General features: G+C 41.2%; 1 protein-coding gene across 2 annotated transcripts in view; it reads left to right on the top strand.

The window, feature by feature from the left end:
- Positions 1-13,482, top strand: part of lrrk1 (leucine-rich repeat kinase 1) — a 59,540-nt gene extending 46,058 nt beyond the window's left edge. For both annotated transcript variants that reach the window (XM_062390607.1, XM_062390597.1), the window contains exons 31-38: positions 289-440; positions 1,942-2,059; positions 2,798-2,914; positions 4,187-4,384; positions 4,492-4,706; positions 8,121-8,564; positions 9,473-9,574; positions 11,081-13,482. In XM_062390607.1, the coding sequence (XP_062246591.1) occupies positions 289-440; positions 1,942-2,059; positions 2,798-2,914; positions 4,187-4,384; positions 4,492-4,706; positions 8,121-8,564; positions 9,473-9,574; positions 11,081-11,258 (1,524 nt within the window). In that variant the 3' untranslated portion in view covers positions 11,259-13,482. The remainder of the gene's footprint in view (positions 1-288; positions 441-1,941; positions 2,060-2,797; positions 2,915-4,186; positions 4,385-4,491; positions 4,707-8,120; positions 8,565-9,472; positions 9,575-11,080) is intronic.
- The last annotated feature ends 333 nt before the right edge of the window (positions 13,483-13,815 follow it).

Genomic DNA, 13,815 nt, shown 5'->3' with positions numbered 1-13,815 from the left:
GCTTATCATTATCAAGTAAATGTATATTGCACAATGTAATTCCTATAGAATGATAATACCACTGGAGTAGTAGATAAGTTCCCTGTAAGGTTTTCTGTTATTATGCAGTTTTCACTGCCTCCGGTATTAGACTTTCGTGGAAAAATACGTTGGGCTTTTAAATTTCCCCCTGCAGTTATTGGTAGCTTTCCCCAGGTAACAGAAATGATTGATCATAGCATTGGTATCCGGAGTTTCTAGTTCAAATTGTGATTCTATCTGTGTGTGTGTGTGTGTGTGCTTGTGCAGAGGCCGGTGGCTATGCAGTGTGTGAGGCAGATGCAGGAGCCCAGCTTCCCCTGCCTCAGGTTTGTGTTGTCCTGTGACAGCAACTCGCAGCTCTTCATGTCCCAGCTGCAGGGATACAGCGCTGTGTTCTGGAGCGGAGACAAGGATGACAGGTTTGTCTCAACCATGTAGTAAATATGCTAATCACAGTGTGGATAATATCTGTACCATATCTTCTCAGATCCATTATTTACTGCTATGGTTTTGAATATTTACATTCAATCCTTCAGTGCTGGCTGCATAGTGATCTTATCCCTCAGAGCATTAACCCTCAGCTCAGCCTCTCGCTCCAGCTCATTAACTGGGATGAGGATAACTGCACTTCACTTGGACCTCCTCAGAAGGACTCTTCCCCAGGACTCTGATTTCCATTGTGAAATTCAGGAACTCTAAGAATATTTAAACTCTATTAAACATCAGAAATGTAGGAGTAGCAAGTAGTAGATATGCACTGACCAATATAGGTTCTTAGGAACACCACACCATACTACTTTCTTTTGAGGCTCTGTTCAATGTTTACATGACTGCATCATATCATTTCTGCAGATTTTTTACGGAGCTTTTGTTCCTTTCTTTATTCAAGAGCGTGGTCTTTCAGTTTGAAAGCATGACTTGTTGAATTTATGTTCAGATTGTGTATTACGTTTCATCAAATTCCTGCCCTTGCACTCAAAAAGCCACTGTTTGCACTTACATTTGTTCTCTGCTCCTGCTCAAACTGTGTGCTTGCACCCTGATATTTTGTAGTTCTCACAGATTTCCTGTACTCCACCTTCAGCCCTTTTCCGCACTTGTGTTGCTTTCTGTGCTATTGTAATCGTCTGCTCTCAGATTTCTCCTGTGCTCTTGAATTTTTTGTTCAATTTTATGTGCAACAGCCCTGTCAAAATTCCAGACCAATAGTAGGCCAGGTGTACTGTTGACCACTGGCCAACCAATGGAATCATCCCTGCCTCAATTCCGTATCCTTCAGAACGTCCTGTCCGAGCGGTTTCTCTTAAACCGGGTTTAACATAATTTGTCAACTGCACATTAATGCTGTCATTCTACTATTCTACCACATCGCAAAGGTTCTACTGAATTACATGTGGTGACTGAGGAGGACAATGATGTTCACTGAAAATGTCGTGTTCATGATACCTTGTAACATGGAGCATTATCCTGCTTAAAATTACCATTAGAAGACAATAAACTGTGGCTTTAAAGGGATGAACATGGTCAGTCAAAATAATCAGATGAACTCGCACGATGAACTGTGACATTTAAACCATGATTGATCGTTGTTAAAGACTCAGAGTGTGACATGAAATACATTCATTACTCCACCCCCCTAACATCTTGTGGTTATTTGAGGGACTGTAGCCTTTCTGTGAGCTCCAACCAGTCTGGTCTCTCTCCTCTGACCACTCTCACCACAAAAGCATAAGTTCTGGACACATCTACTGGATGATTAATGCAAACAGTAAAAAAATTCCCTGACATGTTTGATCTGCAGAACTGACTAGTTGATTCTGAGTATAAACACTGCTGTGTGTGAAAATCCAATGAGATAGACAGTTTCAAAGAAGCTGAAACCAGTGCCTGATCATACCAGATGCTGTGTGTGTTGAGCAGGAACTACAGTGTGGTGAACGTGGAGAAGGGCGAGGTGGCGGTAAAGAGGATGTCGTGTCCAGGTGGCAGGATCAGCTGTCAGATGAAGATGTGCAACACTCTGTGGATGGCCACCGAGGTACACACCATGTCGTAGAACCAACACTTGCTCCTCTAAACGTTAGACTGTGGCACAAATATCTTCTTAATTTAGCTTCCCAGGAGATTTCGTTGTAATTATTTGGTTTTATTTATCTGTCTATTCATATGGAAGCCAGTTGTTTTATGAACTGTTAGGAAGCCAGCACAGAGTTTTTTCTAACCACACACAGCTGGGTGCTGACATTGTGTGTGATACACTTAAAATCACATGAACACATTTAACTCACTCATTTGTGCACATTTGCTTTTGGATAAATTGTCTGATATGTAGAGAACCTTTCTTCTTTTAAGAGATCGTTATTGTCACATAAATATTTCATGAAAAACTTTGAACCAAAGTTTTGATTAAAAATGAGCCCCAGAGACAGTAGTGCACAGACTGGTTCTGTAGTGCATGTGTAGCAGCTGCAGATTGTTGGCTGAAAAACACTCCTCACAGCAGGAACCAGGCTGTGCACAAAAGCTAGTTTCTCTGGGAGTTTGAAAGGATGTCCCTCGAACGTACTATGTCATTTATGTCCATGTTGTCCTATCACAGGTAACCCAGAACTTTACTTACATACTCATGACTTCAATATAAAGGTTCACAGATGATCTCATTGATTTTGATGGCAGAGAATGGTTTTAGGAACGATCACAAAATTACACATAAGATGAACAACATATTTACTTTAAGTGTTTTTTTATTGTTCTCTGGCATGTGTTTGTACCACAGGAGCAGGAGGTTTTCATCTTCAGTCTGAAGGACATGTGCCCACTCAGTCAACCCCAGAAACAGTTCTCCTGTCCTGCCATCATCACCTGCCTGTTCCCTGTACCAGAAGGAGAACAGGTCAGCTGTTCTCACACACACACACACACACACACACACACACACACACACACACTTGCGTCGTTTGCTAAATGTGCACATAAATAAGTAATCTAAGTAAAACAAATGGCCTCAATTGGATAATTTTTGTGCAAACAAAGAACACATTATCATCCTAAAACATATGTCATTTATTTGTGCAGCAGAATTACAGCATCTCAGTTGTGAGCAGTGATGATATGCTGCTTTGCACTGGCTTGCATTGTTGTGATTATTCATGTCGGTCTGAATAAAATCAAAATTCCCATTTCCATAAAGGTAGCTGTGACTCCTCCAGCTTAGCAAAGGTCAGAACTGAACACTGTCAATCAATAAAGACATTAAATAAAGATTTATTTTATTAAACCGTTGGGTGAGATATTTGAAGTTGTTGAGTTTATTTTTATTATCGTTTTTACTCAAATCTGCAAAAGAGGCCACCTTATAAACTTGTGCATCCATATCAGAGCACCACCACCGCCCTCCCCCCACCCCACCACCCACCCTGAGAAGTAAAAGCTTACCTGTCACTCATAATTACCCTAAAAGAGCTAATTGCCAGTAGCACGACTGTGAGTGCGAGGCACCACAGAATACTTTTGTGGGAAAAGTTGTTTTATGGTCTGTGCTGCCACGCCCCCTCTGACCTGTAGTCCTGCTCCCAGTCGTAACTGCTGCACCCTGGTTACCTTTTGAAGTGTACCAGATTGAATCCAGGTGTTATCAGGGCCGGTGGTGCTACAGGGGGTCAACTGTCCGAACTGTAATGACTGGTATCACGAGTGCAATGTATTGTGATCGCCTCATTCTGTATGATTGTTTGATATCTTGGAGTTTATTTTAATGAGCCAGACAGTAATAAAATGTAATAACATCTTCAAACTGATAAGGCTAAATTTAGCCATGATATGATATGGCTAAATGATACTGCATTGTCGTTTTTCACAGTAAAATGCAATTGGTTGGAATTTACATGTCACATTAATACAGCAATTAGTTTAAAGAAGAAGGAAATCAAATTAATGTAAACAAATGCTCAGTAACATAATGAGGCAAAAGACATTATATTGAGTAAACCTCGGACTGTAAGCTTACTATTCAATCAATCAATCAAATTTTAATTGTATAGCCCATTTTCACAAGTTACCTTATTGGGCTCCACAAAGTGTGACATCATCTATCCTTGACAAGAGTAATGAAGGGCAAAAACTGTTTAAAGGTTCATGTAAATATATTTATTCCTCACCTCTTTAGAGCCTGGGCAGAGTGTTTGCTGGGATGTCCGATGGGCTGGTGGCAGTGTACAGCCTGGTGGACGACCTTCCTCTGGAGGGGGAAACCTACCTGTGTTCACACACCATCAACAAAACTGTGTTTGGTCTGAAGGACTCAGATCCCAGGCAGAGACCCTACGCAGTCAGGAGCATTGCTCTGGTCAGCAGTGGCTCCCAGGTGAGCAAGTTTTCAGTGAGGAATCTTTTGAACGTGACATTAAGTTTGATAAGTCACTACGTTGCTGAATAAACTGCTGTTCCCGTCTCTGTCCATGTGTTTATCAGTTATGGTTTTCCAATGGTCCTGGTTTGTTGGTCATCGACTGTCTGAGTCTTCAGGCAGTTCACAGGTTGGAACCCTACGACCCGCCGTCTTCCATCGTATGCATGGCAACAAGCCTTAGTCTTTGGGGAGAGGAGGCCGTGTGGATCCTTGATGACCACATCAACACCCTGCTGCTCTACCACGCGGCCTCCTATGAGCTCTGTGCCAAGTACTGGTGAGTGAAGCTTTAACGTACAGGGCTACCACCTCATCTGGTGCAGGTTCTGAGATGGAAGATCAAATTAAATGAATACTTTGACTTTATGAAGATAATTTCCTGGAGACCAGTGACTCCATAGTCATTTTCAACCATTTCATATATCAGGATTAGCTCACAATATCAGTATATTAGTTCATTAATAATAATGTCAAAGCAGAAATACCAAAGATATGTGTCAGGTCATTTAGAAACTCTCTATGTTACATAGTCTGTGAACCAGAGTTAGCAGATCCTTGATTTTACTCTGAAATTGTTCCATGTAGTACAATAGAGGGCTGCATGTACATGTTGGTAATTGTAATTTTTTTAAACACACAGTAGTGATTTAGGGTTTGTGCTGCCATCGTTCCTCCCTTATTTTAATATCCAGACTATAACCAGCCTCTGCAGTAGTAATCTGTTTGCACCATTCAAAGCACATTACATTAAATACACTGGCACCATACAACTAAAAAGTGTATCAGTGTCATAAATCCAATGTTGTCCACAGTTTTAAACAGCCCTGCATCAGCTAGTCAGAATGAGCCGCCTCAGTCACGTCTTTCCATCATCTTCTTATTTATATTTTTGCAATACTAATGCATCAGGCATCAGCGCAGTCATTGTTCAAGAGACTGTCTCCTGGTTTGTGAGTGCAGCATGGATCCACATTATTAGTGTAAATGTGATAAAGGTATCGTCAACATTAGGGTTGCGAGTGGGACAAGCTAAGACTCCAAAAAGCAACTCCTGAGTTGGTCCTGGTGTTTCAAAGAGTAGGCTTAGAGAAGCTTTTTTTGTTCAGTTTGCTATTGGGAGATTCTGGATTCAAGCACTGCACTGGTGACATGAACCATCTTATACTATTACATTTCATTTCATTTAGCTGACGCTTTTATACAAAGCGACTTACAATAAGTAACTGACAAAACTAGGTTATTTATTTCATGGTGATACAAAAAGATGATCAGCATTTTTTTTTACTTAATTAATGCAGTGAAAAGCATGTTACATAAATGTATATCTTTTTTCAATTTTATTAAATTTTATTTAGTGACGTTTAAAGAGAGAATAGCAGTTTCTTATTATGACTTTTAAAAAATTCTCTTAACTGGGGAAACAAAATATCGATGACATGTGTAGCAGAGAACATTAACAAAATTACAACATTTACAAAATTGATGATAAAAGACAGGGAACAACATGATGTATCGTGTATCATTAAAGAGTTTAAAGTATTTACACAAAGAGAAAATTCCAGAAATGGAAGAAGTTGTCTATTCAATTATTATTATTTCATTGCAATAAGCAGAGGTGTGGACTCGAGTCACATGACTTGGACTCGAGTCAGACTCGAGTCATTAATTTGATGACTTTAGACTCGGCTTGACAAACTGTAAAGAGACTTGCAACTCGACTTGGACTTCAACATCAATGACTCGTGACTTCACTTGGACTTGAGCCGTTTGACTTGATAAGACTTGCTCTTTTCCCCAAAACACAAAGATTCAAAAGTATGTTATTAAGGAGCGCTCTGTATCTGTCATCGTGTTTGTGTGCGTCTGTGTGTGTGTGTGCAGCGCCGCCGCTCCCAAAACGCCCACTACGCGCTGTGCGTTGGGCACCAAGTCCTGAGGGGGAACCAAAAAAAAAGCAACTGAAAAATCATCATAGTTATAATAATTATGTAGCCGAGCGTTTGGTTGTATCATAAGTCCGGCTTCAGCCGACAAAGGACACGAGAGCAGGTCATGCGCTCGGGACAGCACACCCGTTTATTCTCCGTTCATTTTACAACTTCACTCATCACAGCACCCACTTCCTTTAAAACCCACTTTCAAAATAAGAGTCACTACCAACAACCCACTTAAAACCGGAAATACAAATCAACCCTCAACAATAACGTCATTAAATAAATTAGCTTACAATTATAATGCCGATATTATTTCAGTATAGAAATATTAGATACCTTTTAGACATGTATATCACAAAAAAGGCAGAACAAGAGATATATTAAATTGCTCAAAAAAAGTTAAAAAAGATTGACTATTCTTGTTTGTACTTATTCATGATTATTTAATGTAATCATAGAGGAGTTATGCTTAGGGCACCAAAATGGTGCACTTTGTGGAATCATACTACGTCCCCATCGTGCACAAATGACTGACAGACTTTTGGCCAATTTGGTCTTTTGCAAATGCAATTCAGCATAGGGCCCTGACATATAAAAAGCACAACCCTGTTCATTGTTGTGTTCAAGTATTTGTTATGTTTCTCACATGTACACACACACACAGACAATATGAGGTGAGATAAACACAGGACAGGACAATGTTGTTAGCACTTTTGTACAAATAATTACAGTTGCACTTGTTTTTTCAAATGTGTTCATTCTGTAGGAGTGGTTTAAAATGAAGAATATTCTTGCAAAATATGAGTTAAATGTTAAAAATGACTGGTTAATTGTGCAATAGGGAAGTGCAATGTTGGCACAATTTTTTTCTGTAATTTCAATTGCACTTGTTTTAATAAATAAATAAATAATTACAGATTTTTAAAGCATACATGATCTGTGTAAATATATTATTACTCAGTGATCAAAAGGACTCGAAAAGACTCGAAACTCAAACTGCAGGACTTGGACTTGACTTGAGACTTGTCAGTCTTGACTTTGGACTTGACTCGGGACTTGCCTGTCTTGACTTGGGACTTGACTCGGGACTTGAGGGCAAAGACTTGAGACTTACTTGGGACTTGCAAAAAAATGACTTGGTCCCACCTCTGGCAATAAGCACATGCATACTATGCAGATACTTAATATTAAATATATAAACAAATGTGGCCTCAACCTTTCATTACAAGATAAGTACATTCAATGTCAGTATGTGATGTAAACAGTTTCTATAAAGAGACTCATCTTCACTCCACAGTGCAGCAGGGAGGAGGAATTTTATAGACTGGTTCTGTCCCTGTAACAATGAATCCAAAAGCACCACCCAAGCCCCCACGGGGCACCACACAACATTACTACATGAAGTCCAGCTCTGTGTCTTTCTTAGTAGTTTCTCCAGCTCTCCCTATGTGTTAAAGAAGTTATGTCACATTTAGACACATTCCTGATGATGGTCCACACACTGTATGATACTGGGCTGGTTGAGTTATCCTCCCAGTGACTGACGTTTCTTTAGCAGTCTCTATCATCCTATTCTATGAATAATTCAAGTAAAACTATCGCTCTGTTACTTCACGTTGGCTAATGCTCATGAATAAGTTGCACTCTGACTAATGATGTTCAGTGAGTCGTCATTTTCCATATGTATTCTCTGTTTTCCGAAACATTATATTTTATTGAAATATAATAGAGTTTTGATTTGCTGTGTTTTTTTTCAGCTGCAGCGACAACAATCCTCTCCGAGATGTGTTCACTGTGCAGCATCCTGCAGGGGTTACCACAGTGACGGCCACTGACCTAAAGACCATGGACCAAGAAGATAACGTGGAATGGACTAATGGAGAAGTGACATTGATCTACAGTGAGGAGGCGGGCACTCAGATCATCCAGCACCAGGACTCCCTGACAGACTACTGCTCCATATTATCCAACTGCTCACTGGAGCCACCGGGTTCAGACCATTCCAGCACCGTCGACCTCGGCTCGTCAGCCACCCACAGCAGTGTGGCATCGTCGGCTGACCAGGAAGGGACAGGCGGTGCCAAGGACCAGCAGGCATCCACCAATCCTGATCCGGACTCAGCAGAGACTGTGAACCCCACAGTGCCTCAGCTGCAAGCCTTCAGTGTGCTGCCTGTCAATGGGACTCTGTGGATCCCCAGGTACAAACAGTGAACACCTACTAAACACCAGACAGACAGCAGCTCCGATTTAGAGTTATAGCAGCAAGTGAATATAAATATGATGCAGTGTAAATGAGGACATGGCAAATAAAGGTATTAATACCACACATCTACAGCATCAGAGTTTTTAAGGCTTAGTAAACAAGCTACAGACTTAGCCTTGTACACTGTGTTAGTCGTGAAATAAATGCATAAACACATACTGAAAAATATACAAACTGGTTCTGTGTTTACTGGATATAATAATATGTGCTGTGAAATAATTTACATAAGCTGATCAACAGAGAGCGAAACATTCCTGTTCTTGCACCTTTAAAACTTGAGGAATTTATCTCTTCTGTAAACATTTTTCCAACGTTTCAGTCACTTGATAGTAATCATTTGTAGAGCCACTTAATCAAAAGCAATAATCACTATTTATAGGACATCACTGCACTGTAATGAGCTATAACCCAAACTTTCAGTTATAACAAATTTGAGCTGAGGATACTCATGTGTTTGTATATTTTACTGTTATACAGTATTCATACACTGAGCTATTAATATAACATGACTGACTTCATTTTTACTGTAATTTTTAATATGTTGTATTGTTTTAAGAGATATCAGGTTGCAGGCTCGGGTGGTACAATGTAGACTGAGATACAGAAAAATAAACATAAACATAGTCAGAACATAAACACAACATCACTTAACTCAAAACTAAAAGAAGCTTTATTAAAATAGGATACTTAACAGTCCCATGACCCTTAAACTGTTACCTCATTAACTAAGTTAAATTCATCAAACTGCTGTTGCAGCGTCTTCAGGTCCTTCACCCACTGTTACTTAAATGCAATAAAAAGTTGTATGTGTGTTTCTGAGCTGTGTGATTTGTTGTCCACCAGGCGTGGAGGTGATGTGATTGTCATAGAGATGCAGTCACATGGCGATCAGCTGACGGGGCGTGTCATCGCAGTCCTCAGTCCTCCTGGATGTTCCTCTTTAGGGTGAGTTCATTCACAGTCCAAACGGGAAAAGGGATTCAAGTTATTGTTGCACAGGCTTGAATCAGTAAAGTCCCTAATAATATCAACTCTTTTTTTGATTGAGCCAAGTACTCTTTTCCCATCTATTTAGGAATGAATTCTTCCAATATCTCTGTCTTGATTTTACTCTTTGAATTAGTAAATGAATTAGACCCCCAGTGGTGCTGCAGTCGCCCTCTTCTTGCTTTAAACAGATTATACAGGTAATCTGGTTATTGATATCCAACTACCTAACTACTCTATGTATGATGTTTTTAATATTTTAATATGTTATTCTTCTTTTACTTTAATGAGATGGATTTGATCCATTAAGAATACCTTCTATGTCCAAATAACATTTAAGATTGTTTTGCTGTTTATGGTTGTCAGGCTCCATGTTACTTCTGTATTCACATTAGAGGTGAGTGAGAGCTTTCCTCCACCTGCGTTGGAGCCCACTTAGAGCTCTGCTGAAAGCCCTTCACCCCTGGGGAAGGGCGGCCAAAGATCTATATGTTCATTTACTGATGCAGCCTCAATAAAGCCTAGAAAGATCCTTCATCATGTACTTATGGTGCTTCGTTGGGCCTGTAATTATTCCTGTAAAGCAGCCAGCAGCTGGTCCTGTGCAGAAAGGACTTCTGTGTGAGCCGCAACAAAGAGGCCCTGCCTTTTAGCAACTGGCAATAAAAGATTTGGACCTTAATAAGCAGTTATTACATGGTGCACCTGTAACAGAGGCGACATGTGGAGAGGTCATAGTGGAGGTCAAGGGAGGGGTCATGAGGCCTGTGGGCCTTCTTTATGGTTCATGGCTGCTGATGTTGTTCTGACATCACACTGCCTCACCACTCTGACTGAGCTGTGTTACTCCAATACAAGTGTAACATTATGGTTTAATGTGTTTGTTGGTTTACGTGTGGCCTCGACGTCTCCTCCAGCCCCTTGTGACATCGCACAGCCTCGCCGGCCTGTGGCGCTGATCACGTGGCTGTATATCACAGAGCTGAAAAGGATAATGACACACCTCAGAAAGATGAAACAACAACGGAAGAACATAATTCAGGGTTGTTCTGTATAATACATGGGTGGCTGGGCTCAGGATAAAGGGTCACCAGAAGCCTCCCAGAATGCTTTGTGTCAGAGCCTTCATAAATTAGACTCAGTTCAAAAGAAGGCTTGTGCCATGTACAGTGTATAACCTTGTTCTTTGAACCTTTGAACAGAGAAGGAGTTTAGTTCGTAACCAGCTCTTGAACAAACAGAAACTTCAGTGCTGACAGTATATTCAGAATCCTTCGTGGATTTCCTACGAGCCGCTTCCTTGAACTGCCCTCTAGTTTCCAGGAAACGATAATTACAGTGCACGGAGATGTCCCACCAGCTTAAGCTCCCTCTCCGCTCTGCATCACTCTCTCTTTCCCCTCGCAGATCGATCTCTTTTTTCGCATCCCTCACTCCCTCCCTACTTCTCTCCCTTTCTCTCAGGATCCTGGAGGTGGCAGCAGTGGTGGCAAAGGACACAGTTGTATGTGGCTTTCATAAGGAAAACATGGAGTGGTGCCTGTGTGTCTGGAGGGGCTGGGGCTGCCACGAACTGGAAGTCTTCTACCAGTCCTACGAGGAACTGGGCCGCTTGGAGACCAGCATGAGGAAAAGAAGGTAGCTGTTGTGCTGCGACGGCCAGGCACAGAATCACAGCTCTGTATGGAGGGCGAGCTGAGGGGAATACACGCCGACAGACTGCCAGTGTTCAGAGCAGGGGGGGTGGCCGAATGCTGACATCAGTGAAACGCAGGAGGGGGAGGAGGTGGAGGAGGTAAAGGAGGTCTGCCGTAAGGGCTGAGCCTCAAGCTGTGCACAGTGGTTATATCCCCTCACTACATACCTCAGCACCAGTACTGTATTAGGAAAATCTGTCATTTCCGAGCACACGTGAGAGAGCGTTGAGCTGAGTCACACAACAAAACCTTCATACAGACTCTGCTTCATCACAGTGGTTTTAATGTTGCATTGTCATGATTCGAGATGTATTTGCTGTCTGGCAATATGACTATGATTTCAGTTGAACATGTTTTGGACTGTTTGAGTCTTATTCCAGCTGCTGCAGTTCTGTTCTTCATTCTTTGTGTCTATTTCAGTCTTTCTTCTTTTAACTACTCTAGTCTGCAGCGTAATGTTCTTTGCCTGGACACCGGATGTCGGGGACATTCTTATGGGACAAGTACTCTCTGTTTTATAATGAGCTGGGATTAAACTGCTGGTAAACAGCTGTGTAGTAGAAACAGACAGCAGCTGATGGATGGATGACACTCACACAATCAGAACACAGTGTTTCTCTCTTTTCCAGTATATTTTAGCCTTAAACTGTGCCATATGAATCTGAATGCCAGCCGCAGCTCCCACTGTCACCAGAGTGGCCTGTGAGCAGAAAACTCACATCTGGATTCTGGGTAACATGATGCAACACACCAGTCGTTTGCAGCTTCTTTCAGTTTCAACACTTTCTTTTAAACAAAGCTGCTGGTTCTCATCAGACCCTGTGTGTTCCTCTGTTCCTTTGGCATCATATTCAGTGGACAACCAATCCTGAAAATGTCCCTCTAGTAAATATTAGTTTTTAGAAGAAGAAGAAAGAGGCTGGTGCATGTTCACATTTTACATAATGTAGAAAATAACACTAACTCAGTGTTGCCATGTTGGACTGTTCTTCTTTATTAAAACAACATGTTGTGGTTGATTTGTTTGGCCATGAACAGATGCACCAGTTGCTCGATTCAGTTATATTTCTGCCAGACTAACTGTCCAAAAGGTGTCGGCCCCCCTCGGCGGTCGATACAATTCAATCCAAAGAATAGAAAATACACATGCTGTCTCCTTTAGGGACCACAAGTGTCAACAACTCAACCACAACAATCAGCATGACTTCAATTTACTGCAGCCACCATCAGTGTTTGTAGACTATCATTTTGATGTTGAAATCTCCAAAATTCATCCATGAGATGGTGTTTGACATTAAACATCAGATTATACCACCATGGAACATCTGGGCTTTTCAGAAACATTAATGAAAGAAACCTGCTGTGGAAAAACCCACTGTGTTACAGATGTTAGAGAAAAGGAGTCCCTGTCACAACAGGGGGGGGGGTCTTAATGTCTATAGAAGCTTGCTGATAACTGCTTCTATAGCTGAACGAGTCAAAGACCTGTAAAATATTGTATTGCTTCTCTCCTCTTGCTTCCTGATCTGTTCACCCACCACCAGGCAAAAGTACAATGTAACACCACATCTGCTCACAGGGATGACGTCAGTTAAACAGATGAAAACATCAGGATTATGGCCAAAGATGACTAACACATAAGATGCTGTAACAGACAATTGCTGCTGAGCTATTGTCTGCTGCAGCTCCTGTCTGCAAGTGAAACAAGCAACACAGGAAGACATGAGGAAGGGAAATTAACCTGGAAGGATGAAGCACACAGGACTAATGCAAATGTGATCAGACGAGGTCTGTTTTGGGATATATTAATGTTAATATTTTGCTGGTGGCAGCATTAAAATCACAGGGCTCCACTAACAACAGAGCTTTGATTGAACTTTTTGTTTAATTGTGTGGTTCCAGTGTGAACACCACCCTGGCAGATCATTACTCCCCACATTGTTTTTATGTATTTAAATGTTTAGGGATTTTTTTCACCTAATAGTTTTGTTGACTTGTGGAACATTCACGGTTCTACAGTGGCCAGTCAAGAAGTGTATATAGTCCGTACCAGCCTCAGAGTGAGGCCGACCGTATTTATTAATCAGAATGTATAATGAAAGTCTATTGCTATAGAAGATGTTACAAATCTCTGTACAATTCAGTACTGAATAAAGTTCTTATAATGAATCTGTGCTTTGTTTGAAGAGTTTAGACATATGGAAACGTTACTGATCTGTTCCTCTGCGTTCATGCACTGTACGCAGAGAGAGAGAGAGAGAGAGACCTCTGATGGAGGGATGATGACAGATGGGAGAAGGAAGCTGATAGCATGGCTCCTGCTTGGTATGAGCAACAGAAGAGGCTGCCTCCTGAACTGAAACCTGGCCCAGCTTTCAGCCTGATGCCTGGAAATGTGTTCAACATGTAGCCACTGATGTTATTAATTTCAGCAATTCACTCAGACATGAAAGAGGAGAAAACAATTAAGCAAATCAACACATCTATAACCCAGCTCTTACA

Source organism: Platichthys flesus, chromosome 1, assembly GCF_949316205.1.
Source record: "Platichthys flesus chromosome 1, fPlaFle2.1, whole genome shotgun sequence".
NCBI classification, from domain to species: domain Eukaryota; kingdom Metazoa; phylum Chordata; class Actinopteri; order Pleuronectiformes; family Pleuronectidae; genus Platichthys; species Platichthys flesus.
Note: the sequence above shows the minus strand (reverse complement) of the source record. Positions and strands in the feature narration are given on the sequence as shown.